At 56.7% G+C, this 24,043-nt stretch overlaps 8 protein-coding genes across 8 annotated transcripts; 5 read left to right on the top strand and 3 right to left on the bottom strand.

Moving 5' to 3' along the window:
• Positions 1-753: 753 nt before the first annotated feature.
• On the top strand, positions 754-3,487 carry MYCTH_2070221 (uncharacterized protein; the record flags this gene model as incomplete). The annotated part of the gene is made up of 7 exons (XM_003665915.1): positions 754-974; positions 1,046-1,243; positions 1,687-1,803; positions 1,907-2,342; positions 2,424-2,787; positions 2,843-2,994; positions 3,089-3,487. 7 exons carry the CDS (start codon positions 754-756, stop codon positions 3,485-3,487), a joined length of 1,887 nt encoding a protein of 628 aa, XP_003665963.1.
• A 477-nt stretch (positions 3,488-3,964) lies between these two features.
• On the top strand, positions 3,965-5,627 carry MYCTH_90226 (uncharacterized protein; the record flags this gene model as incomplete). The annotated part of the gene is made up of 4 exons (XM_003665914.1): positions 3,965-4,003; positions 4,146-4,152; positions 4,519-5,404; positions 5,480-5,627. 4 exons carry the CDS (start codon positions 3,965-3,967, stop codon positions 5,625-5,627), a joined length of 1,080 nt encoding a protein of 359 aa, XP_003665962.1.
• A 248-nt stretch (positions 5,628-5,875) lies between these two features.
• MYCTH_2310246 (uncharacterized protein) lies at positions 5,876-7,346 on the top strand. The gene is made up of 2 exons (XM_003665913.1): positions 5,876-6,121; positions 6,204-7,346. Exons 1-2 carry the CDS (start codon positions 5,964-5,966, stop codon positions 7,219-7,221), a joined length of 1,176 nt encoding a protein of 391 aa, XP_003665961.1. The 5' UTR covers positions 5,876-5,963; the 3' UTR covers positions 7,222-7,346.
• Positions 7,347-7,930: 584 nt separating this feature from the next.
• MYCTH_2316220 (uncharacterized protein) lies at positions 7,931-9,046 on the top strand. Its single transcript, XM_003665912.1, has one exon. It carries the CDS (start codon positions 8,028-8,030, stop codon positions 8,799-8,801), a length of 774 nt encoding a protein of 257 aa, XP_003665960.1. The 5' UTR covers positions 7,931-8,027; the 3' UTR covers positions 8,802-9,046.
• A 991-nt stretch (positions 9,047-10,037) lies between these two features.
• MYCTH_2310243 (uncharacterized protein) lies at positions 10,038-11,747 on the bottom strand. The gene is made up of 2 exons (XM_003665911.1): positions 11,202-11,747; positions 10,038-11,134 (listed from the first exon to the last, which is right to left on the bottom strand). The coding sequence occupies exons 1-2, from the start codon at positions 11,436-11,438 to the stop codon at positions 10,286-10,288; spliced, it is 1,086 nt and encodes a 361-aa protein (XP_003665959.1). The 5' UTR covers positions 11,439-11,747; the 3' UTR covers positions 10,038-10,285.
• Positions 11,748-14,595: 2,848 nt separating this feature from the next.
• MYCTH_2310241 (uncharacterized protein) lies at positions 14,596-17,418 on the top strand. The gene is made up of 4 exons (XM_003665910.1): positions 14,596-15,002; positions 15,064-15,209; positions 15,272-15,818; positions 15,881-17,418. Exons 1-4 carry the CDS (start codon positions 14,756-14,758, stop codon positions 17,335-17,337), a joined length of 2,397 nt encoding a protein of 798 aa, XP_003665958.1. The 5' UTR covers positions 14,596-14,755; the 3' UTR covers positions 17,338-17,418.
• Positions 17,419-17,596: 178 nt separating this feature from the next.
• MYCTH_2310240 (uncharacterized protein) lies at positions 17,597-21,352 on the bottom strand. Its single transcript, XM_003665909.1, has 2 exons — positions 18,559-21,352; positions 17,597-18,450 (listed from the first exon to the last, which is right to left on the bottom strand). The coding sequence occupies exons 1-2, from the start codon at positions 21,213-21,215 to the stop codon at positions 17,958-17,960; spliced, it is 3,150 nt and encodes a 1,049-aa protein (XP_003665957.1). The 5' UTR covers positions 21,216-21,352; the 3' UTR covers positions 17,597-17,957.
• Positions 21,353-21,696: 344 nt separating this feature from the next.
• MYCTH_109897 (uncharacterized protein) lies at positions 21,697-22,977 on the bottom strand. The gene is made up of 3 exons (XM_003665908.1): positions 22,631-22,977; positions 22,318-22,553; positions 21,697-22,239 (listed from the first exon to the last, which is right to left on the bottom strand). Exons 1-3 carry the CDS (start codon positions 22,793-22,795, stop codon positions 21,975-21,977), a joined length of 666 nt encoding a protein of 221 aa, XP_003665956.1. The 5' UTR covers positions 22,796-22,977; the 3' UTR covers positions 21,697-21,974.
• Positions 22,978-24,043: the final 1,066 nt, after the last annotated feature.

Genomic DNA, 24,043 nt, shown 5'->3' with positions numbered 1-24,043 from the left:
GGCAAGGACAACACCAATAATGTTCGCATTGTCGTCGAACATGAGCCGGGAAAGATAAAAGAAGCACAGGCTGTATCCGACGCCCGGGCGATGAGGTTCCAACTCCAGCAAAATGAGCCGAAAACCACGACAGCTGAGGAAACTGGCCTGGAATTCAAGCAAGAGCTTGATGACCGTTCTGGCTCCAGCGATTCGGGCAGCGAGTACGTGGGAGATTGCAGTGACAGAGACTCTGAGGATGAAGAGTGCGTACGGACCACTGCCACCATTCCGTCATCGACGGCTCCAAAACGCAAGGCCCCGGCAAAGCGCATAGCGCCATTGGCCAGGAAGAAATTTAAGGCTTCAAGGGCTTTGGTATTTGAATGCAAGGGGAAAGCTGCAGCACATGAGAGCACTAAACAGATCTTGAGTCTTCTCCAGAACCAAGACATCTTTGCCGCGGGCGAGAGCATGGCTGACATGCCGGTGCTTGACGGCTTTGATGCGACAACCGCAAAGAGCCAGGACAGACAGTTTAAAGATTTGTCCTCGAAGCTTCCAGGCGCCGACCAGGAAGAGATTCGAGGAGATCAAGTTATGCTCATCAAGGCTCGAAGTGCTTTGAAGCGGAGATACAAGGTCCTGGGAGAAAAATATCTCGTCATTGGCATGAAGACGCCGGTATATGCCTACCAGTTCGTCGCGACCGGGTGGATGGTCGGAAGAGAAAAATCAGAAAATGGGCCATCTGGGGGTATCTTAGCAGATTCCATGGGCTTAGAAAAGACCTTGGAGACCCTGGCCTGCATCGCTGGCAATCCTCCGTCAAAGGAGGATCAGAAAAACGGCTTGCGGACTACGCTGGTGATAGTACCAGCAAACGCCATCGACCAGTGGATCAGTGAGATTGGGAAACATTGCGATAGCGCCGTCTCGCACTATAAGAGGTCTGATACCAGGAACGAGGTTGCGCGCCAACACTCACCCATCTGGTAAGCAGAATCGTTCGATCTAGGTGACCTAACATGGACACAGACAGCTTGCTGACAGGTAATTTGTAAAGGATTACGAGTTACAACGAACTCATGCAACATTACCCCTCTGATAACATGATTCGAAAGGCCACGCAAAATCCGCTCCTGACAGCCGAAGACTGCGAAGCACACAGGCCACAATATCTCGGCCCTTTGTTCCAGATCCGCTTCTACCGCTTGGTTCTTGATGAGGCACATGCAATCAAGAATCACACCTCTCGACGTATGTGCCACAGGCCCGGAGCATCCTTCTGGCCCTTGATACTAACGATCACCATTTCAGGAATGAAGGCTTGTGTCGAGTTGGACGCTAAGCATCGATGGGCTCTGAGCGGGACTCCAATCCACAATCGGGTTACAGGTATAGAGAGAAGTCAAGCATCATGTTCAATCGCAATCTCACTAACCCTATTCAAGAGATATTCCCCTACATGTGCTTGTTGAACGCTCCACATTCCTCGTCTCTTGGCGAATTCCGGGCGCACTACCTAAGGGGAGGAAAGGTTGTAGAATGATCACGACTTATGAGTGGGTATTGGTCAAGAGAGCTAACCGATACACAGGTTGATGACGGTGGCCCGCTTTCGTTGCTCCTCAAAGAGACAATGCTCAAGAGGTATGTGCCGAACGCTATCCCATCTGACATGTCGACGGTGCTATTCTAATCAAGGCAATACAGGACCCAAAACACAAAATTCTTCGGACATGCCCTTTTTGAGCTTCCCCGGCCGCATGTTCTGGAACCGATTATGGTCAACATGTCGAGAGAAGAGGCACTTATCTACAGGTAACCTAATCCCCTGGTGTCCGCTATTATCGAACACTCGGCCCATGCATATCTTATGACCAAAGGGGAGTGAGAAAGACAAGGCTTATTAACAGCTTCACAGGAGAGTTGAAGGAATCCTTCGTCGTAAAGTCTCTAAGCTCTTCAGACGGGCGAAGGAACAAAATCAGAAAGTCAAAGGAAGATGGTGGCTCATCGAAGTGCTTCGCCTTCGTCAAGCAGTGCTGCACCCTTTTCTCCTCGAGAACATGATGAAAGACCACTTTGAACCCAAGGACATTGAATGGCTCATCAGCGAACTGTCCAAGATTCAAACGAGCAACCCTTTCATTGACCAGATTGGGCACTGGTGCGAGGAGCAACTACAGGTACGAAGAAGCGAGCAGGGGAGTAAGGCTCCCAAGCATGAAGGGCTAGACGCCTCCTTCGACATGATTCGGCAGCTGGAGAAGGTGAACAAGCACAAGGACTGGGAAAAGAGAGCACATGACCTCTGCCGGCGATGCGGGTTTGTACCGGACGACCAATTTTACCCCAAGGTAATTAAGGATTCTCTCGGCCTTCATCCAACCATTCCCTTAGAAATGGTCCAAAGAACTGACAGGGAGGACATGAACCAGTGCGGACATGTGCTTTGCCAAAGCTGCATAGAATCATACGCGGCAGAGAACAGAAGCTCTACGATGACTGGCGGATGTGGTCCATGCAACGCCTTGCTTGCGAACGTCAGAAGATCGCTGCCGCCGACCCAGGATCCCGAGATTGTAGAAATTGGCTATTGGCGCGGGCCCTCAGCAAAGAAACGTCGCGGTCGGGGAGACGACATCAACGGTATCCAGCCAACTACCAAATCCAAGACTACGTTTCTTGCGGACAGCGATCGGGAAATCGGCAACAACATGCTCACCCCTAGCGCGAAAACATTGGTTCTGAAATCGATCCTCCTTGACTGGTGCAAGCGCTACCCAAACGACAAGATCATTGGTAAGACGGTTCTCACATGATGGCAGAGTGTGGTATTTGCTCTGACTCCCGGCAGTCTTCACCTTGTTTGTCGACGGCGGCCGCATTGTCGGCAGAATGCTCCAAGATGCCAACATCGATTTCCTATATTACTTTGGGAGCATGTCTCACGCCGAGAAGCAAAAGGCTGTCAAAGATTTTGCAGAAAAGAAGGAGATCCGAGTCCTGGTGAGGGCCCCCATCGCCTTATAATCACTTCTCGCTAGCCAGCCGCCCAGTCTAACTCGCAGTCCAGGTGGCGTCGATACAATGCACCGGCCAGGCGCTGAACCTCGCGTGCGCCAACCGCGTCATCATCCTCGACATGTGGTGGAACTCCGCCATGGAACAACAAGCCTTTGGCCGCGTCTACCGCATGGGCCAGAAGAAGGAGACGTACTTTGGCCGCATCCTAGTGCGGAACAGCGTCGACGTGCGCCTGGCCCAGCTGCAGCTGGCGAAGCTCGAGATGATTGCGAAGACGATCAAGGACCACGATTCGTCTGACATGGCACTGTCCATCGAGGACCAAGCGGCTCTCCTGGGTCGCGTGGTGCGGGACGAAGACGGGAACATCATTGAGATTGTGGCCGACTATGACGACGAAGCCGACACCGACGCCATTAACGCCACCTGGAATAATGACGAGTGGGACCAGGAGACCATGGTTAAGGACATTTAAAAAGACGGCCCTGGCTGAGTGAGGAAGATTACCTTACCGACTCAGGAGGGTCTTTAGGGACAGACGAGTTATCCGTCTAGATGGGATGGGATTCAGACGCACACAGCTGGCGTTGCACATGCCGCCCACCACAAACCACGTAATCAGTAAGCACACATGTTCTCTCGCCAGATTTTCTCGACGCCGTATATCGCATACTTGAGGGAAGCTTCTCTACTAGACCGAAGCTGAAATCTCTAATTAATCTCCTACGCCAGTGCTTACCTTAGCTAGTCCGCATGGTCTGCATGACAGACGTCTAGATCAGACAGCATCACACGTTTAGACACCTTGCATTTTATAATTAATTCGCTCATATCTTCGACCTTTAATTTAACCATCCATTCGTGTTCTTTCGTTAAGACACCAAGCATCAATTCGAGTTCGGTCTTCGGTTATGTGTCTCAAGATTTGAGAACATTCCGGTGTAATTAGATGATGGCTGCCCGGTGCTTATTGATGCCCTCGCCGCGTAAGGTAATAACGCTCACTCTCAAAGTCTGAACGAAGTTCCCTCATCACAGGCTTGTCTTTTGCTGGTAGTTTTGCATTGTTTTGGGAGTCTTCATTTCCATAGCAAATTCCCGGATCCTATAGTTAGTAAATAATTAACTCATAGCTACCCGGTAAGGAGGTGCTTTTTTTCGATGACCGACCATCGCTGCTTGTCCACTTCTCTCCCCTATTTCAACCTTCTTCCCGAGACTGGCTGCCAACGAACAAATGGGGGAGCTACTCTTTTCCTCACGTTTAGCCCCCTCGGTCTCAGACAATCTGGAATTAAAGCTTTGGAACAAGGCATACAAAGTAACACTAATACGTTCGAAACCTAGCAAGTCAGATTAGATAGTACCGCTAAGTCAGCATTCGGAAACAAACCGTTCGTTGAACGTCTTGAGGGGTTTGCGGGACATGGCGGTGTGGGCAAGTTGCGGGCGTTCCCCCGTCTCGGTAGTTTGCTATTCCGTGGGGGGCCTCAGCAAGCCATTTAGACTTTGGCATCTCGCGCGAGGGAGACACCCTCAAGACCTTCTGCGGCACGTACGCCTACCTGGCTCCCGAGGTCTACGAGGGAAAGAGCATCACGCGGCGCCGGCGGCCCACTTATACGGCCCTTGTAGATGTCTGGTCGCTAGGTGTTGTTCTCGCCAGGCTCCTGTGCGGACTACCCAAACAGGAGGAAATAGACGAGTATATGGGAGTGGAATGGTGCGAGAGCATCCGCGAGGGGGTGGAACGGGCCCTCCGGCAGGGTTACCGCCAAGGCCGACGACAGGATCTGCTGTCGTTCGTTCTGGAATCGATGCTCTGCCTCGACCCAGACGACCGAGAGACGGCGGCAGAGTGCCACAAGGCGGCCCTCAGACTCCTCCTGTTCGACAGCAACAGCGTTCCTGAAAGCGACAACGACCGAGGAGAAGCGGACGGCCACCACCAGCACCAGCAGTCGGACACCGAAGCGTCTACAATCCTCGCTGGGAAGGCGGATGGGAGCTTGTCGTCGCTCAGCAGATACATTGACCACACGGACGAACTGCTGGGACGGCGACGGGACCGCTCCTGCAGGGCCCCGTCTCCGGAGACGGTGGTCCCGCTCCATGTAGGGCAGCTGCTGGAAAAGCTCCGCAATCCCCACGACGGCCTCTTTTGCAAATCCAGCTTCGGAGAGGCCTCGGACTCGGATTCTGGCTCGGACTGCAGCACCAGCGCGCCTGCGACCGTCATGATAGCTCGGGACACCGTCGTCGAGCCGCAGACCCAGCAGCAGGAGCAGGAGGATAGGCCGTCGGATGCCCCAATCCGGGAGGCGCTTGTCAATTACCTCAACAACGGGACTGGTGCGACGCTCTCGGTCAAGAGATCCAGGCCCGCCAGCAGGTAAGTGTCATGTCCACTACCCATCCTTCATCTCTGGACATCGAGGCTAATGCAGTGTCATTTTATTTTTCATAGGAGTCCTGGTTCTAAAAGCCCTCGGGTATTGTCGGCTGGGGGAGCAGACGGCGGTGTAGGAGATGGTCTGAGTGCGAGGACGGCGAAGAGGAATAGGACTGTGCTGGGGGCGGGACCGGATGGGCTGAGCGAATCGGCGGTCATATAAATAGATGCATGAAATGGAACAGATGTGATGGTACAGAAAGCTGGGTTCAATGTTGTCAGTTTATGATTTAAGAGTACCCGAGGTTATGGGGCTGTGAGGCTGGGAAGCTTGCGGATGTACCCGCCTGCCACATCCCTGTAAGTCATCACAATGCCGGGGTGGCTTGGGTGGGCTGTTCAGGCTTCCGTGCACTGATTGTTCTGTAATCCGTACTTTAAAACCCACCCGTACCCCACCAACTGGACCACCTCAAGTTCTCAACCACCACAATGGTCGCCCACACCAACGCGACACCACACTCAACATTCGTACCACGCACGTCGGAACAAGGAAGCCATGGCGACCCAGCTCTCCGGTGGCCAGGTTCTCTCTCTCAGCACGGATGAGCATCTCAGTGACAACACCCAAGACGGCTCTCCTCAAATCCAAACCTTCACAGGCGGGGGGGATAACGTGTCCGAGACCAAGAGGGGTCTTCTTGCCCAACAACTGCTGCGAGTTTCCCCTCTGGATCGCCCATCTGCACATTGCCCATGCCACAATAAAATAATCTAACAGTTGAAACCTGCTGCCTAGCCAAGCACCGTCGATTGACGCAACCGCCCTCACCGCGCTGCTGGATCGAATCCCATCCGAATCAGACCATCGTCCGGTGCAGAGCTATTACCCGAGTCCCTCCCGCTCGTCGACCGTCGAACCTCCCGAGGACGAAGAGCACGAGTACGAGATCAAGTGCCACCAGGCGCTCCTCGACGACAACTGCCGGCCGCTGTTCCATGTCGATCTCCTCCCACATGTTGAAGCGAATCCGGACGCGCACACCCACCTGCTGCGGCCATGGACCATACAACAACACCCAGCGGATGCGAAGGGGAAGTGGCAGGCCCTCTCCAGACAATGGAACCGATGGAAGGAGTTCCGCGCGTGGCAGCTGCGCGGAAGGCGCAGGAGGCCTGGGTTTGGGGAATATCTCGACGTATACAGGCGCGACTACTTCATGAGCGGGGGAACCTCCAGACGCGCGGCCGAGCCGGAGTTCGAGCAGACTGCGCGCCTGCGCTGGGAGCGCGATTACAGCGACTACGGCGAGGACGAGGAAGATGTCGAGAGGCACGCCGAGGTTGTGAGGAGACTGCTTCCCCGAGGGTTCGTCATCCGGCGGCCTCTGAGGTTGTTGCTGGACCCCAAGACGCAGGACCTGTGGACTACGTACGCCGAGTATCTCGCCTTCGAAGCGGAGTGCCTCTACCTGCTTGCCGGGGACGCGCGGAGACTGGAGAAAAAGGCGAAGGGGAAATACGAGGTGGCTAAGGCCAAGGTCGACCAGCAGCAGTGCAGGGTTGATTGGGTGCTGTCTGAGATTGAGAAGATCAAGGAAGAGCAGAAGGCTGCGGCATGCGAGGGCAGTAGCGGCAAGACTGGCAGCAGCAAGAAAAGGAGGCCTACAGACGGCAGCGACGGACTGCAGGACGTCGTGGAGCCACGGTTAGGGAAGCGCAGGCGGATGGGGAAGACGGACGAGGACACGACAGACAAGGACAAGACAGACGAGACGGAGGAGGTGCTAGCCAGCAGGAGCAACAACCTATCATAGATAAGACGAAGCAAGAGACGTAGGCCCTGGACAGACGAGTAGGAGGAGAAAGATCTCCCGGAACCAAGATCTAAGAGAAGGAAGGTGGCCAGCACGAGCGGCGGCCCGGACAGCGACGGCCCAGGCAGCGACGGCACAGGCAGCGTCCTGCAAGCTTCCGGGGCGCCGGTGGTCCCGGCTGTCACCACCACTACCACCACCACCACCATCCATACCTCGTCCTCGCCTCGTCGTCGGCGGCCCAAGCGTATGACAACACCTCCCAGAGTGGCAGCAGCAGCAGCACCGGAACCGCGTAGAGAGCGGATAAAAACACTGCGGCCGCGGATCAATGGGAAGGCGGCGACCATTTCAACTTCAACAGATTCAAGACGACACGGGGCGGCCAGACGGCCCAGAGGTGGGCTACGCGCGGCCGTGGGGAGCATTTCCTAGTTCAAGAGAATTGAATTGGTGGGATAACAGGTTGACGGGACAGAGGGGAGGAGGGGGTCGCCAATGGTGATGGCGAGGCGGTCGAAGTGGGAGACAACTCGTCACTCCTTCCGCCGGTCAGCCCTCGGTCAGATGGCAGTGGTGAGGAAACAACCCCGTCAGCGTTTTGCCCCCCACATCTCGGTAACGGAAAATCAAGTGACCCGGTTCGTTTATGTCCCCCGGGTCCTCTTGGGGCAAATGATCACTGCTGCATCACCAACAGTTACCTGCCAAACCGACAAAGCTACGAAATGGTCGCGGGATCCGTCTGGCGGTGAAGATTGCTCTCGAAGACCGTACTCCGCCTGCCATCTCACACAAAGTTCAGCATGGAGCATCTACTAGTATCGACAAGCTCCGATGCCAGCTATCGCTCGTCAACGCCTTGTGAGTTCCATTGTCACTTGAACCGGGCCTGGCCGATCACGCCTCCTCAGGATGCGGGGGACGGCGACCTCTTCAGATGCATTGTCGATCACGGCCGAAATCCGTTCTCCATCGTTTGGCAGGGATCTCCGGAGTACCCTGATCTTAGCAACTTTCCTGCTCTCGACCGCGTTGAAGTCTTCCCGTTACCGCTAAGCCCCGCTCTCGCTGCGATCTGGAGGAATTCGGCGCTCCTTGATTACGGTTCCTACGCGTCCATCCGAGCCTCGGAGCATAGTCGCTTTCCCATTCTTAAGCTCGCCCATCCGGACACGCAATCCCTCGAGCTTATCGAACACGAGTTTAATATCCTCACCGATTTACAGTCGTTAGGCCTGCCGGTTCCAGAGATCGACACGCAGCCCATTGTGGACGGCGGGCGCATCTGCGGCTACCGGATGAAAGCGTTAAGTAAGCTCAAACAATACGAGCTACACCATCGGCAGCACGACATTCAACGTGTTCTTCTGCGGCTCCACTCTGCTGGATTCTGCAATGGGGATGTGACTCCTAGTAACATCATGAAGGACGGTAACGATCGGATTATATTGATTGACTTTGGCTTCGCGGGGCGAGTAGGGAGCGCCGTCCCCCCCTTCATTCCTAACTGGGTATATGCCAGTGGCATCTTCGAGGCGGAAGGCGACTTGAAAGCATTCAAGAGATTCATCAGATAGCCCCTGAACCTTTAAGGTTTATGGTCCTTGCACCATCCCGACCAAAATGCGATCGGTACCTCCTCAACGCCCTTACAATTTGCCGTTCCTTGTTTGCCGCAGGTCTGTAGACTGCCAGCGTTGACAGTGCAGCCGCAGTTGGACCATTTTCTGACCTCTTGTTTGCACATGTCGGAACCCGCTGTCGAGGGCTCTTGTCCGAAGCATGCAAGTCGTTAGCAGACACATAGTTCAACCAATACACCAAAAAGAGATTGGAGACCAGCGGGGTAAGGCTGGCAGAAAGCATCGATACTGAGTTGCATGCTGCACATTCGGCTGCAAGGTGGATGTCTGCCTAAAAATCGCGAACATTCAAAGCCTCACCTGGTTTCACCCTCCATTCTCTCGTAACAAGTACCAACCGTCAAGCGGGGCATTCTTGAGCCCTTCGCACCGACTTCGAGGCGAGGACCCCGCACAACTGCACCGTATTCTCGTCGCACAGCGGCTAATGGTTGGCTGATGCCTTCTCGAGTGCGACACCACGCGCCGTTTTGTAGGCAACGACACGTTCCAGCCCAATCATTCCCGTGCCGCGTACACCACTCGAAGTCCTGTAGCGCCAGCTCAGTCATGGGCCACTAGCACGACCTGTATCCTGTTTAGTATAAGCTATATTAAACTGTTGAAGGTAATTGTAAAGTTTGGGGTTGATTGAAAAAGAACCGACCAAGTTATAGTAAGTTGAAGTGGTTAGGTTAAAGTAGCAATGTGTGCGTGACGTCTGTACGAAAGGGGGGGTGTTCCGAATCCAGGGGGTCCGACTTAGTTACGTCTCTAGATAAGCCTTAACTAGGCCTTAACTACCAAGTATCTTATAAATGAGTAACGAACGTCTTACAAAATAATAGTATATATATAAGTAGGGCTAGGTAAGTCTGACTTAGTGCTAGGCTTTGCCTAGCATTGTCTAGCCTAGATAAAGCCTAAGCCTATAATAAGAGTATAAAAAAGGAACTTAAGAGAGGAGGGGTTCGATTTACATAGCAGGTACGGCTAGGCTATATAAGGATATATGTTTGATATAGCGCTATATCCGATTAGGAAGTATGCCATTCCCGGGGAGGTAATAAGGGCACTGGTAAGAATGAAGAACGGGCGAGATATAGAAGAAAATGTAGAGAATGAGCAGCGTAGAGACAATTCGTGATGAATAAGTGTTTTCAATAATGACTGGAAGAGCGTACCAGCGTGCGGCCGGGTGGGTGCATAGCAGGCAGAGCCCAGCATGAGTTCACGGAAAAGAGGAAAGAGCTTAGAGGGTGTTGTAAATGCCCGCGGAGCATGGTTCCAGCAGGTTGTGTTTTTTTTTTTTTTTTTTTTTTTTTTTTTTTTTTTTTTTTTTTTTTTTTTTTTTTCAGTTAGGTACCATGATGTTTGTTGATCATGGCCGGGTGTATTCCTCAATCATATTATAACCCCAAATGCCGTGTTGCTCATACTCAACCCGCGGTGCGTTCCATCATTGTTGGTTCGCCCGACGGCGCCGCTTCGGCCTCTTCTGCTCTGGGATGTCGGCACTGGCACGCTTCCAACTCCTTCTCTAAGTCTTTTATTTTCTCCGCCATCGACTTGTTCATTGCCTTCAAGTCCCGAATGAAACCCACGGCCATCTCCACGATGTCAAGCTTACTACTGGGCACGCCAGGGCGAACCACGTAATCCGCCTCCTTTGGTGTCGGCAACAAATCCTCGCCATCGACCCCCGAGGGAAGCAGTTTCTGTATCTCTCGTATTGCAATGGTCAGGCGATTTCGTCTGCTCTTCTCAGACAGTTTGTGCGCGATCCGCTTGGAGTCGACCTTGGACGACGACGAGGCGTTGTCTCGTAACGCGATTTCAATCTCGTTTCCGGGGGTGATTGGTGTGGGATCGTGACTGGAATGCGAAAAGGAAGCGACCGAGGCATCCGAGGGCTCAAGCCAGTCTGTGCTGTAGTCAAAGTCGGGAATGTAAGGTCGCTCCGTGCGCGCCGCCAGATGGTGAGTCGCTATCGGTGTTGGGGGCTTTGCCGGCTTGGTCACGCGGTGAGAGCTTCGGCGCCTGGGTCTCTGCCCCGACAGTGCCGGTATTGACGGACAGAAATCCTCATGGCTTTCGTTTCGACTCTGGATCGAGTCGGAATCGTCGTCGACGCTGAACTCACGGCGGCTGGGCGGCCAGAAGAAGCCGTCCTGCGGCTGCTCACGAAACGAGTTCCATCCCGCCGACAAGGATCCCGAATTCGGCTGTGGCTGTGGGAATGGACCGCCGAGGGTGGTGCCATCGACTAATGGACCGTGAGAGGATACCTTGGAGACATGCTTGATGAGCTACCCGACAAGTAGAAAGATGCGCCATCGAAAATATCTGTCTTACATGACCGTCTTGGGAGATAGACTGGCCCGGGCCGGGCCAATCCCGGGCGTAGACCGTTGGGAGACTAGGCTCAAACACCTGCCGTTTTACGACGCCGGACTGATAGCGGCCGGTGCCGATACCGCCACTCGCCGAGAACTGGGGCTTATCTTCATCGAGGTGCCGTTCGGGAAAGGAGCTCTCAGCCTCCTCAAGACCCGGGCTGTAGGATAAGCCGGTTGCGGGAGTTGCCTGCATGTCTGATCCGCTTATCGCAGCGACATCACTCTGTATATAGCCGCTGGCTCCATCCGAGGATGGGTTGCAACGCTGGCCGCTGACGCAAGAGCAGTGCATGCTTGCGTTTCTCAGGGTCCCTGCGAGTCGTGCATCAAGATGAGGAGGTCGTTCAGCACACCACCGTCGCGGGTCCGGAAGCCATCATAAGCGCCAGCCAGAGGGACTCCCGAGCTCAGACAATTCGGGGAAGCCGGGCCCGGGCAGTCTTGGTGCCTCACGCCCCCAAATTTCCGTGCAGGAGACGGACGCATAGGTATGTACATAACGTAGTGCCTGAAACATACCGAACGAAGCAACAGCCTGTGCTGGCCGAGGGTACTTTTTTTTTGGGGGGGGGGGGGGGGTTGGAAGGGGGGGGAAAGGAAGACTCGCCACGTAAACAGCATGCAACGCCTGCAAGGCCACCTTGCCCGATAGGTTGGCTCAAGTAGGTGTAGGGTGTGTCTTTCACACAAGGATGGATAGGATGCTCGCCCTGCATTGGGTATGTTACAAGGCATGACAACGCCACCAGCAGAAGGCGACCAGGTCACAAGTCCCATATCCCAACCAGAACTGGTAGTTCAGTGCTTCCTAGCTTCGAGTTTACGAGATGCCGGCTCCAGCGAGTTTCTTCCCCACACCCAAGTCGCGGGCGTTCTAAGCTCAGCCCTGCTGTGTCAAGGGAGATACAGCGCAGTTCAACAAAATACAACTCCATGCATAGTACACACATACAAAAGGAGCTTGCTTCCGTGGATGGTGAGGATGGCATGAGCTATCAAAGAGGGCAATTCAAACCAAGCTCTGATTTCCTCTGTGCCTCAAACTTTCGTTCCTTTCGATTCTCTTTCTTCCATCCCACAGAGACGGCAACTCTCCGTTGCCATCTCATGGAAGGTCAGCTGCTAACGCTTGAACAAGGCGAGTTTCGTGAGGGAAACAATGTTCGACATGGGACATGTCGTCTTGCTACTCCACCAAGTACTCTCACGGCCCAATACCGCAACTTGTTCGGTCTCCCCTTGGGGTGCGGCCGCTCCTTAATTCTACCGTTTTCGAGGGCAGTGCGAGCGCTCATCTTCGAGCCTTGCGAAGCTGAGGCTCTGCCCTGAATTACCAGGCGATTCGAGGTGTGCAAGAGCAAGCTCTCGGGCACACGGAACGCTGAAATTGGCGAAGACGGAGTGGCCGCCTCGACTTTCAGTCAAAAAGCAAGGTGACGTTTTGGGTATGCTAATTAGTCAGATCGCCACGGTTATCAGCGAACCCGCGCACGCATCGAGATCGACATTCCCACGAGCCTCGCGCTCACACCAAGCCGTCGGGTTTGGTGGAACAATATCATTCTCCACGAGAACGTGCGACGGCCTCATCAATCTGGTTCAGCATGAGGAAGAAAGGAAAGCTGGATGTTTCAGCACCCACTCCCGAACCACATTGCTGGGCCTCGGGAGAGCCGAGGCCTCGATTCGAAAAGGCGGGCAGGTTGGGCAAGTAGCGTGCTCTCTGCACGGTGTCAGGAATGGTTGGCCGTCGAGCAATGGTGCTTGATCGCGCAATAGGACCCCTGAAATGTCGTTATGGCGGAAGGGTGGGCGACCGTCCTTTTTAACTTCTCTGGGCGGGGAGCACGCTGCAGTCTGACCCCCACGCTCTAGCTGAATCTCGACAAGCGGCCGACCTGGGGAGATGATGATGGGCTCGTGGAACGAGGCAAGAGGAGCTCGCAGAAATTCTGCGCCGAGAAGAAAGCAACACCAAGTAATGGCCTGGAAGAAGGAGTTGAATGGCTGAGAAACTCTGAAAATGGTGTGATTGGGCAGCGCACGATTGCGGACCAATCACATCTCCAGGACTAAACGAGAAGGGGACCTTCAATGGGAGTACTTGCCAGAAGTGGAAGGGACCGAGAGCAGCTCCCGTCGCGAGCAGCCACAGCGCCTGCTTACTCTGTATTCCTTCCCGAGGAGTTGTTCTCGCCCCCATGGAATTTCAAATTTCAATTCTTCTCTGTCATCGAAAGCGCACAAACCCAACCCATGGAGAGAAGAAGGAGGAGGTGGCGTTGCGCAATCGTGCTTTCTTGGCTGCCCACCTCCACTCTCACGCGAAGCTGCCCAGGATGCCATCCACTGCGCGCGGTCTTTCTGGCAAGGAGCAACTTCCAGTTTTCATAAGCTCTCTGGGCATTTTATGCGGCTACTCTTGGCACCCCTCATGGTGGACGACTTCGGCAAAGGACGCTCGGCGCATCGAGCTTGAGCTGCATTTTCAAGGTGTTCCGGGTCCCGCTCTATGAATAGCGTCATAGAGCTTCGGCATCACCGCAGACAACCAGGACTTCGAAAGAGAAGGTGAGCAGCAATGGGAGCCAACGCAATATCATCTCTTGATAACGGAAGTTTCCAGCCTCTTGTCCCCCGCCCCAACAAGCGGCAAGGTAGTATTTGTACACTTGCTGTAGTGGTGTACGGATTACGCAAGATCGCTTCCCGTTCCACCGCCCTAGTTGTCGACCCGAGCTCGAGAGGGAGATTTACCTGGAAAGTGCTGCCGTCTATGATATTTTGGGGACCACAACGGCACTGAGATTCTAGAAGACGTCGATGTACATCCCTCACGGGGGCCATCCCCCATATTGCCGTTCCACAGCTCGCGTACTGTGTACACTAGCCGACCTCCAGATTCGAGCTACACTAGTAAGTGGTATATGTGTGGAATACCTGGTTACATTTCCAGAATCGCGCGAGGACCCCCATGCATTCGGCGGTTGCCGCTTGCACAACGACCCCTACCCCGGCCCTGATCCTGGCCGCCTGCTGTATGTACGGAGTAGTACATACATACATACATACTCGCAGCCACACGCATATACACCAAGATATGCGAGGGCCTCTCTTCCCCCATTCCCATGTGTCATCGCGGCCCGTCTGTCTGGGAAGATCAGCGATTGTGTGTGTTAGCATCCCGCGGCTGTGGGTGTCATGCACAAGACGCCTCCCAGCGCGTGCTCGAACTATCAGATCCAGAACCTTGCTCGCCACCCCCGGCCCCCTCCTCTTCATCCTCGCGCGCTCTCACCGTGGCAGCTCATACCGGTACACTAGGATCCAGCTGGAGGCTGGGGCCCTCAAACACCGCATTTGGGGGGTTTTGAAATCGGTTGAGAACGTGAGAGCCGCTCGCACACCTTCATATATATAACATATCCTGCGGCTCGTCTCGTCTGTTTGGCTTGCCGCTGCAGCCTCAACCTCGACTCGACACATCCACCACCCAGTCGGACGACAAACATGGCCGCGAACAAGTACGCCGACCGCCTCAAGTCGTTCTTGGGCATCGATCCCGACCAGAGCCTGGACGACTCCGCCTTCCGTGACGACAGCTACTACGTCGAGGAAGAGCCTACAGTCAAGGAAGCTCTGGTCGAGCTCATCCCCACGGGACGCGACATCCTCAACTACATCAAAGAGTTATTCCCGTTTCTCGGATGGATCTTTCACTACAACCTAACATGGCTGCTGGGTGACTTTATTGCCGGTGAGTATCGAGTCCCAGTCGCAGCGCTTCGCGGCCCCAGAGAAGGCTAATCAAACTGCAGGCGTCACGGTCGGCTTCGTCGTCGTGCCGCAAGGCATGGCCTACGCCCTCCTCGCCAACCTGCCGCCCGAGTACGGGCTGTACACATCCTTTGTGGGATTCCTGTTCTACTGGGCATTCGCGACGTCCAAGGACATCACCATTGGTGTATGCCGACTCGACACCTCAGTGTTTCTCTGTGTCAGATGCTCACCAAGCTTGTACTGTAGGCGGTTGCCGTCATGTCCACTATTGTCGGTAATATCACCATCAAAGTCCAGGAGAGCCACCCAGACCTCGCCCCGGAAACCATCGCCCGGAGTCTTGCCCTCATCTCGGGTATTGTTCTCTTGTTCCTGGGCTTAGCTAGGCTCGGCTTTATCGTCGAATTCATCCCGCTGGTCGCCATCGGCTCTTTCATGACGGGCTCCGCCCTCAGCATCGCCTCCGGCCAGGTCCCCAAGCTCCTGGGCATCTCCGGCGTCAACACTCGCGACGCAACTTATCTAGTCATCATCAACACCCTCAAAGGGTTACCCAGGGCAAAGTTGGACGCAGCCATGGGATTGACTGCCTTGTTCGGCCTTTACTTCATCCGCTGGTTCTGCAACTTCATGGGACGGAAGCACCCCCGCTACCAAAAGACGTGGTTCTTCATCTCGACTCTGCGCATGGCCTTCATTGTGATCCTGTATATCCTCGTCAGTTGGTTGGCCAACCGCGGCGTCTCGGACAAGAAGGAAGCCAAGTTTGATATCCTCGGCACCGTTCCCAGCGGTACGTAACCTCACCAGTCCCCCGTCATGGGTATCAAAGCTGCTAACACTGTCTCGCCTAAGGTTTTCAACATGTGGGTGCCCCCAGGTTCGACGCTGAGATTCTCGGGGCCATCGGTTCCGACATTCCCACCACCATCCTGGTCCTTCTGATCGAGCACATCGCCATCTCCAAGTCCTTTGGCCGCGTCAACAATTACATCATCAACCCTTCCCAGGAGCTCGTCGCCATCGGCTTCAGCAACATCTTCGGGCCGTTCCTCGGCGGCTATCCCGCCACCGGATCCTTCTCGCGGACGGCGATCAAGGCAAAAGCCGGAGTCAGGACCCCGCTTGCGGGCATCTTCACGGCCATCATCGTCCTGCTGGCGCTGTACGCGCTGACTTCCGTCTTCTTCTACATTCCCTCGGCCGGCCTCAGCGCCCTCATCATCCACGCCGTCGGCGACCTCATCTCCCCTCCGCGAGAGGTCTACAAGTACTGGAAGACGTCCCCTATCGAGTTCGTCATCTTCTTTGCCGGCGTCTTCGTTTCCGTCTTCACCACTATCGAGAACGGCATCTACGTCACCATGGCGGCATCAGGAGCCGTCTTGCTCTTCCGCATCGCGAAGAGCCCCGGCCGGTTCCTCGGCAAGGTGACCGTGCAATCCGTCCCCCGAGACAGCCTGCGGGGCGGCGGCGGTACCGCGAGCCCCGGCGATAAGTCCCACGCCGCCTTCCTCCCCCTCGACCGGGCCGACCTATACAACCCCGACGTGACCATCGCGTCGCCCTACCCGGGCGTCTTTATCTACCGCTTCGGCGAAGGTCTCAACTACCTCAACTCGGCCCGCCACCTCGACACCCTCACCATCCACATCTTCCAGCACACCCGGCGCACGCGGCTCGACCGGTACGACAAGGTGGGCGACCGGCCCTGGAACGACCCGGGCCCGCTCCCCTGGAAGTCCGGCGCCGCCGAGGAGCGCGAGGCGATGGCGGCCCGCCCGACCCTGCGCGCCGTCGTCCTCGACTTTGGCGCCGTCAGCGCCCTCGACATGACGGCTGCCCAGGCCCTCATCGACCTGCGCAACCAGTTCGACCGCTACGCGGACCCGGACCGCGTCGAGTGGCACTTTGCCGGCGTGGCCAGCCGCTGGACCAAGCGCGCCCTCGTCGCCAGCGGCTTCGGCGCCGGCCCCGAGAGCAGCCGCCGCCGCGGTTCTTCCACGGTCGGGTCCGCGGCCGACTCAGAGCAGGACAAGCTCGCTCTGGAGCCGCTGATCGGCGCGGCCGAGGTAGCCTCCGCCACCGGCGCCGAGGACTCGAAGGCGGCCGAGGCCCGGTCCAAGGCGAGGGAAGTCGATATCGAAGCGGCGGCGGGCGAGGTCACGCCCGTCGTCTCCTCCTCTGGGAAGCGGCTGGTGCCGTTGTTTGGGGCCAACAGGCCGTACTTCCATGTCGACGTCGAGACGGCCGTGGCCGCGGTGATTCGGAAGCTGGAGGCGCGGGCGTCTGAATGGAGTGGCAGGGAATAAGTGGAGCGGTCGGCGGGACGGATGGGCAGATATCTCTTGGTTTTTTTTTAAAAAAACTTGTTCTGAATGTGTCTTTTTTTGGATTCATTTGTCTAATGTTTAGCGGCCATGGGGGCCAGTTCATTAGAACGGCGATGTTATTATTTTTTGGAGAGATATCATTACAATACAGAAGGGGAACGGATGTAAGTTGCATTCGTCATGATCGGCCACGATAACACGTCTTTGGGGTTTCTCTCACGGACATTTTTGCCATTGCCCGAACTGAGAAATGTCTGAGCTTGAACCCAGTGTTATTAAGAAGTCCCCAGGAAAGTTATGCGGGCCCAGCTTGTGGAGCTCCCCCGGCCGGGACGTGGAGCCGGGATCGGCCGCCGGCCGGGGAATCGTCCCGTCGCCGTCCGTTGCCAAGCCGGAGGGCGGGGCAATGCGCGGGAGTCTTAAGTGTTTAATAGTGTAAAGAAGTGTGTGGAGCAATGACAGACGACGCTTGATCAATGCCGGACACACGGCCAGTCCAAGTAAACACGACACAGACGTCCCAAAAAGCAGCGTATTCATCTCATATCTGCTCATACAACACCTCAGTCATTGATTCGGGGTGTAAAACATATCATGCTTTAGAATCCCCTCAAAAAGTCCTCCAAGGATATTGGCCTCCTCACGGCGTTGTTAAGACCTTCGTTATACGTAACCCACACTCTCCCGGCCTTGCCAGCGTCTTGCTTCCTCTTGATCCTCTTCCCGGCATTCGCGTCCGTCTCGGCCAGCGGCCGCTCGACAATGACCCGGCCAAAGAAGTCCCTCTTGACCGCGACGCCCGCCCTTTCCGCTGCCATCTTCGAGTGGCTGTGACTGTTGGCGTTCTCCTTGTATTCGTCGCCGTCGTCGTCACCGCTGCCCGGGGCATGCTGCTGCTGCTGTCGCCCGCCATCGCCAGCAGCGCCGCCCTCGCCTGATCGGAGCCGGGCCTGTCTCGCCGCGCTCTCCTTCTGGGCGAGGGCTTTGTGGAGCTCCTGTTCGAGGACCTGACGGACCGCGTAGCGGGTTGGGGCCTGCGACGCGAGGATGTAGGCGGAGGCTGTTTCGAATGTGGCGAGTGCGTCGAGATCCCTGTGGGTGAGTTCAAGGTTAGCGATGAGAGTATAGTTGTTGATGGGGTTATGGGATTTTTTTTTTTTTGTTTTAGGAAAATTAGTTATTTTATTTTCAAACACTTACGGTTCCATCCGATACACCCACTGCGTTCGCCCTGCCGGTCCGGCCGTCACGTCGGACTCGAGTTTCCCCTTGTGCAGCGCAATGCCGACTTCGGCCAGCACCTGCGCGGCGCGCTTGACCATGGCCTTCTCGCTCTCCCTCCTGACCGAGGCGACGGCGCCGCCCTTGTCGGCGCTGCCCCCCACCACGACGGGTTTCACGTCCGGGGAGACGATGCGCACGAGGTAAGGGAGGAAGTCGGTCGCGATGTGCTCGGGGCTGCGGAAGGCGCGGGTGAGGGTTGGCGGGAGCTGGGCATGGAGCGCCTGCAGAGCGGCGCGGTTCGCCTTCTCGGCCTCGTGCGCGGCGTAGTCGGCTCGCGGGCCCGAGAAGGGCAAGGGAGCAGCGTCGGCCTCGCCGTCGTCTGCTTCCTCGCCCCACCTCGCACCGTAGCCGGACATTGTTGTGTGCGGTTGGTGCCGCCGCGGGGAGGCGAAGAGGTGGTGGCAGGCCAGGATCGGCTGGCTGACGTAGGGGACCAGCTCCCACTCCTGGCTGGAGTAGAGGCGGGAGGAGCAGGTGTCGTGGAAATGCAGCCACTCGTAGGCAAGGTCGGGTTTCGTCATGAAGGAGTCGTCGTTGAAGTCGCGGTTGGGGTACTCGAGAAAGACCTCGGTCATGATGCGGTCGACCTCGCCGGACGAGTCAATCATCTCCTGCAGACGGGCCATGGCATACTTCTTCTGCTGCTCGGAAACGCCGAGCTGCGCCTGGGGTTGCTCGTGGATGGTGTTTTTGGATGGCTGAACGGCCGGGGTCGACTGTTTCGGGAACCCGGCGCCTTCCTGGAAGATTCGGTTGACAATCTCCCTGGTCCCGCCGCGCCCGAGACCTCTGGCGCCCCCGCCGCCGTGGGCCAGGTCGCGGATGATATGCTTGTCAACCCACTGTCGCGTGAGGGTCGGGGTGGCGCCGTCGGGGCAGGCTGCCCTCAGCCGGCCTGCGACCCACTCGCCGACGACCATGACGCCGCGGAGGTCGCCCTCAGCGTTGCTCTCGGCTCCCCGCCTGGCGTCGATGCCGCTGGTCATGCCCCACGCTGCTTCGCACAGCTTCCTGGCGGCATCCTTCTCGCAGGGTATGCCCTCCTTCTCGAAGATGGTCTTGAGCCTGCCAACAACCGCCTCCACCGTGGGCTTCCCAACGTGGACGATCTCGGCCAGGCCGGACTGGCGCAAGGGCCGCAGCGAGGGGTGGTAGACGTCGTTGCAGATGAGGATGAGGGGCCTCATCTGCCTAAAATCGTCCGACTTCTTCTTCCTCCGGCCCGGACCGGGGGCGGCGGCGGCGGAACCGCTCGCACTGCTGTTCTTCTGGTCCAGCATGACGAGGTCGATCAGGGCCTTGACAAACCCGCCGTCGCCCGAGGCGCCGGAGCCGCCGACGACGCCGTCGACCTCGTCCACGACGACGCAGACGGGGCGGGCCACCTTCTGCTGCTTGCCAGGATCGGGCTTCTTGTGCTCCACCGTCTTGACGCTCTCGGTTGCCAGGCTGGTGCGGATCCGACCCTTGACCACGTCCCTGCTTCGCTCGTCGCTGGCGTTGATCTCCATGACCTCGTAGCCCGCCTGGCGCGCGCAGACGTGGGCCAGGGTGGTCTTGCCGAGACCGGGCGGGCCGTGCAGCACGAGGATCTTGCGGTGCGGTTTCTCCTCCTCCGGTGGTTGGCCGGCATGCTGGTGGTGCTGGGCACCGTGGCGCCTGACGGCCGGCTTGTTCTTGTTGGCCGCGTGGGGGAACACGATGGGATCCCAGCGCTTGAGCCAGCGGAGGACCTGGCGGTTTGTCAGGTCGTCGCCGCAGAGGTCCATAAAGGTGCGGGCACGGTACTTCTCGGTCCACAGCATGGTGCGCTTGGGTCTCTTGGGGTTGCTTTGCTGAGCCTCGACGGAGCGGACGGGCCTGTCGGGTTTGGCAGGCGGGGTGAGAGGCGTTGTAGCATTCGCGGATCCGGACGTCTTGCGGGCCTCGGCGAGCTCCTTGTTGGCGCTGTCGATGAGCTCGTGAATGGCGACGCCGTAGTAGCTCCTGTGTGCGCGCCCTTCCTTGGTCCTGGAGCGCGCTGCCACCATGTGGGCGTAGGGGACGGCGGCGGCCGGCCTGCGCTCGCGGATGGGCACCATCTGGCCGGAGCATGTCGAGACATGATATGAAGCCGGGCGGGGATCCTTGCTGGTGAAGGCTGCGAGTGTGGGCAAACCCTGGGTTCCAAATAGGCGCTCGTAGCGCTCTGCTTCTTCCCTCAGGTCGTCCTGCGTCTGGCTGTCGGGCGGTGTCGACACGACTTCCTGGGCCGCCGACATTGTCTCGTTCATCAAGGGATCCTCTGCCCTCGCCGCGCCGGCTCCGGCTCCAGCGCCCGTGTCTAAGCCGGCCTGGGCGTCTTGTTGTGTACCTCGGTGGAGCATGCGCCGCTTCGGCGACGGCTCGTCCGTAATGACTTCATCATCGTCGTCGTCATCGTCGTCGGAGTCGGAGTCGGCCAAGAAGCCGCCAAGAACGCGGGGCTTTGGCGGTTTGGGCGGTTTGGGCGCGTCGGCTGGCCGTGGCCGTTTGCTGCTGGGAGCGGGCGAGGAACTGGGAGGAAAGGCGATTGGTGATGACGGCGCTAGCATTGTTCTCCGACTACAATAATCATTATTCCGCGGCCAGTAAGACAGTGCTGTCCCGGTGGGAGGAGGGATGATTGACGTTGGTGGTGTGCTGTGCTGTTACGGATTCCTCCGTAGCCGATGTTGCCTCAATGTTCGAGACCGGGATGTTTGACGCGAGACGCGTTTTTGTGAGCGCGTCAATTAAACAACGCGGCGCCGGCGGTGCTGCATGCACATTGGTAGGGTTAGGGTTGAGCTCACATTTCGTACTATGTAATCCGTAATCCGTAGTGAGGCTGCATTAACTCCATCGTACAGACTGTAGGGAGTACGTATGTACTGCAGAACAATATGCATGTTTCAGCCCGTTCCGAACAGTGCATGCGACCAGGGCGAGGCGCAGAACGGGGTCCCATGCATTCCCTCTCATTACATCTGCGAATATACGCCTCAAACGCCGCCGCCGCGCTCCCTGCGTCCTCCATCTTGCTGCTCACGTTTTCGCCTGGCTAGGTGGTTGACATGGAAACTTTGAAGGAAAAGTTGTCGTGCTCAGAGACAAGCCGGGTATCAATTTGTAATAGCTCTAGCGAAATAACTTGATAGGACCCCGAAAACATCGCTAGTGTGTCGCGTAGTTCGGACGAAGAAAAAGGACACTCTATTATCCAAAGCAGACTCGAGACCATAGGGGGAGAACCGGTCGCGGGAAACCCGATTGCGGCGCCTCAATCCAAGCTAAGCCAACAATCTCGCCGATATTGCGCCCCGCCCAGCGGCTTACTGAGTAGGATACGGCGACGTCTGCTGCTGGGGGTACTGCTGGGGATACTGCTGGGGATACTGCTGGGGCGCGTAAGGGTCCTGTGCTGGATAGGGCTGCTGGGCCGGATACGGTTGTTGGGCAGGATACGGCTGCTGGTACTGCTGGGATTGGCCCTCGGGCTTGACCTGGCCGAGCTCCGCCTGGCCGACGCCGGCAGCGGCCCCGGAATCGCTCAGGCATGCGCGGATGAAGAAGAAGAGGTGGACGATGGCAAGGATCCTGGAGAGAGAGAGTCAGTCGCGAGCGCCTCAATAACATCTATCCGAGGGAGAGGGGGGAGGTGCATTCCCAACATACCAGATGAGCGCACCAATTCCGGCACAGGCCCCGAGGCACCCGCCAATCGTACCGGCCTTCCACCAGCCATTAAGCGACATCCAGGCCGACGACTGGCTCGCCGACCAGGCCCAGGCGGAGAGCCAGAAAATGATGCTAAGGGGGTAGCAGACGAGGCCGCCGACACGGAAGAGGTTATTGGGAGACCAGAGCTCGAGAGCGCCGGCCGCGCCGTACACGAGGAGGCTGAAGATGGCCTTTTTTTTTGCGCAGTGCTGTCAGCAACGTCACGTCCGCTCCCGCGGGAAGCGAAGCACTCTTCACGGTTACGTACAGCGAACATGTCGAGCGAGGCGGCGCCGCCGTTCGTCAGTGATAGGACATAGCCCGAGATGCCCATGATGACGAGGGAGAGGACCAGCACGGCGATCTTGATGTACAGGAGCCACACAGGCTGCGACGGCGGGACGCCGACGCCGAAAAGTCCTCCGCCGGGCATGTTGATGGCGATCTGTTTCGGAAGCGTACTTTTCGCGGGCTGGCTGATGATAAACACTTGTTGAGTGGTGGTTGCCAAGGTCAACCACGAGACCACGAGACCACACAGGAGAGCGTTTAAATCGATCGGTTTCTGGTGCGTCTCGTTAAAGAATACAGAGTTAGAGATACAGGCTGCGAAATGGCACGGCCAGCAAGCAACGAGCCCAAAGAGCGCGGGGGAGCACCCCGACTCTTATTCACCAGCGCCCAGTAAAAAAAGTCAAGACCGCGTCTCTCCGTTTCCGCTCACGCAGCCCTGTCAGGCAGGCGCCCGCTGCGACTACCTACCAAAACGGACCATTGCGAGCATCCCAATGCTTGACAAGGGGCGGCCCCTCGCAAGGGTTTCCCGCAGAAGCGATGGCCTTGGTCGGGACCAAGGAACTGGGAAAACGGAGGGGCATCGCCTTCCGCGTCTGGGCGCCAAGAGAGTAGGTTGAAGAGGGTAGCGTTTGGGGCCAGGTCAGCTGCCCCACAAGAAGACTGCTGTGCTGGGAGGGTGGGGCAAAAGCCTTGGTTCCAAGACTTCTGGGCAACTGAGCCCCAAGAGTCACGCACGCGCGATCGTGCGCCCTCAACAATTCAGAAAAATGAGCTGAGCCGAGATTGGCGGGTTTTGGCGAGCACTGCCTGATTTGGCATGCTGGATTGGAGGTCATTGGCTCGAGCAGAAGTAAGAAAAGGTTTAACAACAGCCCGCATGTGTGGCTGATGCATTGCATTAGCAAGTTAAGTTACACTAGCTCGTGCTGTCCTTTGTCCCGCTTCCAGCTCACCTGGCCGCACTGTCTGGGATCACCAAACTCTGGACTGCGTTATTAACTAGGTATGCATACAATCACGCGCGAGTGTCCCACGAACTATCGACCTCGCTCTAGTATACATACAACATACGGTGATAGTGGACTTGGTATGCATCTACATGAAGTCGGCAGTGTACAGATCATATACAATCCAAATGCGAATGAGCCTCGGAACAAACAAGGTTCTACTACCCCTCTCAAGTGATGATTCAATCTCCACATTGGCAACTTGGACAAGACGGGGGAGCTCCCTGCCTTTGTGTACTAGTAGTGTAGCCTGCCGATCCAGGGCTTGCTTGTCCATCTGTCAATCGTGGCATGCGAGCCGCCATGTTGCCGAGACGGGGTTACAATTGGGGAACTAAAGAAAGAAAAGAAAATGAAAAAAAAAAAAAAAAACCTAC

This window comes from Thermothelomyces thermophilus, chromosome 6 (genome assembly GCF_000226095.1).
Source record: "Thermothelomyces thermophilus ATCC 42464 chromosome 6, complete sequence".
Classification (NCBI taxonomy): domain Eukaryota; kingdom Fungi; phylum Ascomycota; class Sordariomycetes; order Sordariales; family Chaetomiaceae; genus Thermothelomyces; species Thermothelomyces thermophilus.
The sequence above is the reverse complement of the archived record's forward strand: the minus strand, read 5'-3'. Positions and strand labels throughout refer to the sequence as shown.

Excerpts from the sequence above, each read along its gene's own strand:
- MYCTH_2310240 (XM_003665909.1), bottom strand. The coding sequence starts at position 21,215 with ATGCTAGCGCCGTCATCACCAATCGCCTTTCCTCCCAGTTCCTCGCCC. Across the intron at positions 18,451-18,558 it reads TGGGTGTATCGGATGGAACC|GGATCTCGACGCACTCGCCA; the intron begins GTAAGTGTTTGA and ends ACTCACCCACAG.
- MYCTH_2310246 (XM_003665913.1), top strand. The coding sequence starts at position 5,964 with ATGGCGACCCAGCTCTCCGGTGGCCAGGTTCTCTCTCTCAGCACGGAT. Across the intron at positions 6,122-6,203 it reads CTTCTTGCCCAACAACTGCT|CCAAGCACCGTCGATTGACG; the intron begins GCGAGTTTCCCC and ends CCTGCTGCCTAG.
- MYCTH_109897 (XM_003665908.1), bottom strand. The coding sequence starts at position 22,795 with ATGCCCGGCGGAGGACTTTTCGGCGTCGGCGTCCCGCCGTCGCAGCCT. Across the intron at positions 22,554-22,630 it reads CCTCGCTCGACATGTTCGCT|GCCATCTTCAGCCTCCTCGT; the intron begins GTACGTAACCGT and ends GCAAAAAAAAAG. Across the intron at positions 22,240-22,317 it reads GGAATTGGTGCGCTCATCTG|GATCCTTGCCATCGTCCACC; the intron begins GTATGTTGGGAA and ends CTCTCTCTCCAG.
- MYCTH_2310243 (XM_003665911.1), bottom strand. The coding sequence starts at position 11,438 with ATGCAGGCAACTCCCGCAACCGGCTTATCCTACAGCCCGGGTCTTGAG. Across the intron at positions 11,135-11,201 it reads CTATCTCCCAAGACGGTCAT|GTATCCTCTCACGGTCCATT; the intron begins GTAAGACAGATA and ends CATGTCTCCAAG.
- MYCTH_2310241 (XM_003665910.1), top strand. The coding sequence starts at position 14,756 with ATGGCCGCGAACAAGTACGCCGACCGCCTCAAGTCGTTCTTGGGCATC. Across the intron at positions 15,003-15,063 it reads GCTGGGTGACTTTATTGCCG|GCGTCACGGTCGGCTTCGTC; the intron begins GTGAGTATCGAG and ends ATCAAACTGCAG. Across the intron at positions 15,819-15,880 it reads CCTCGGCACCGTTCCCAGCG|GTTTTCAACATGTGGGTGCC; the intron begins GTACGTAACCTC and ends GTCTCGCCTAAG.
- MYCTH_2316220 (XM_003665912.1), top strand. The coding sequence starts at position 8,028 with ATGGAGCATCTACTAGTATCGACAAGCTCCGATGCCAGCTATCGCTCG.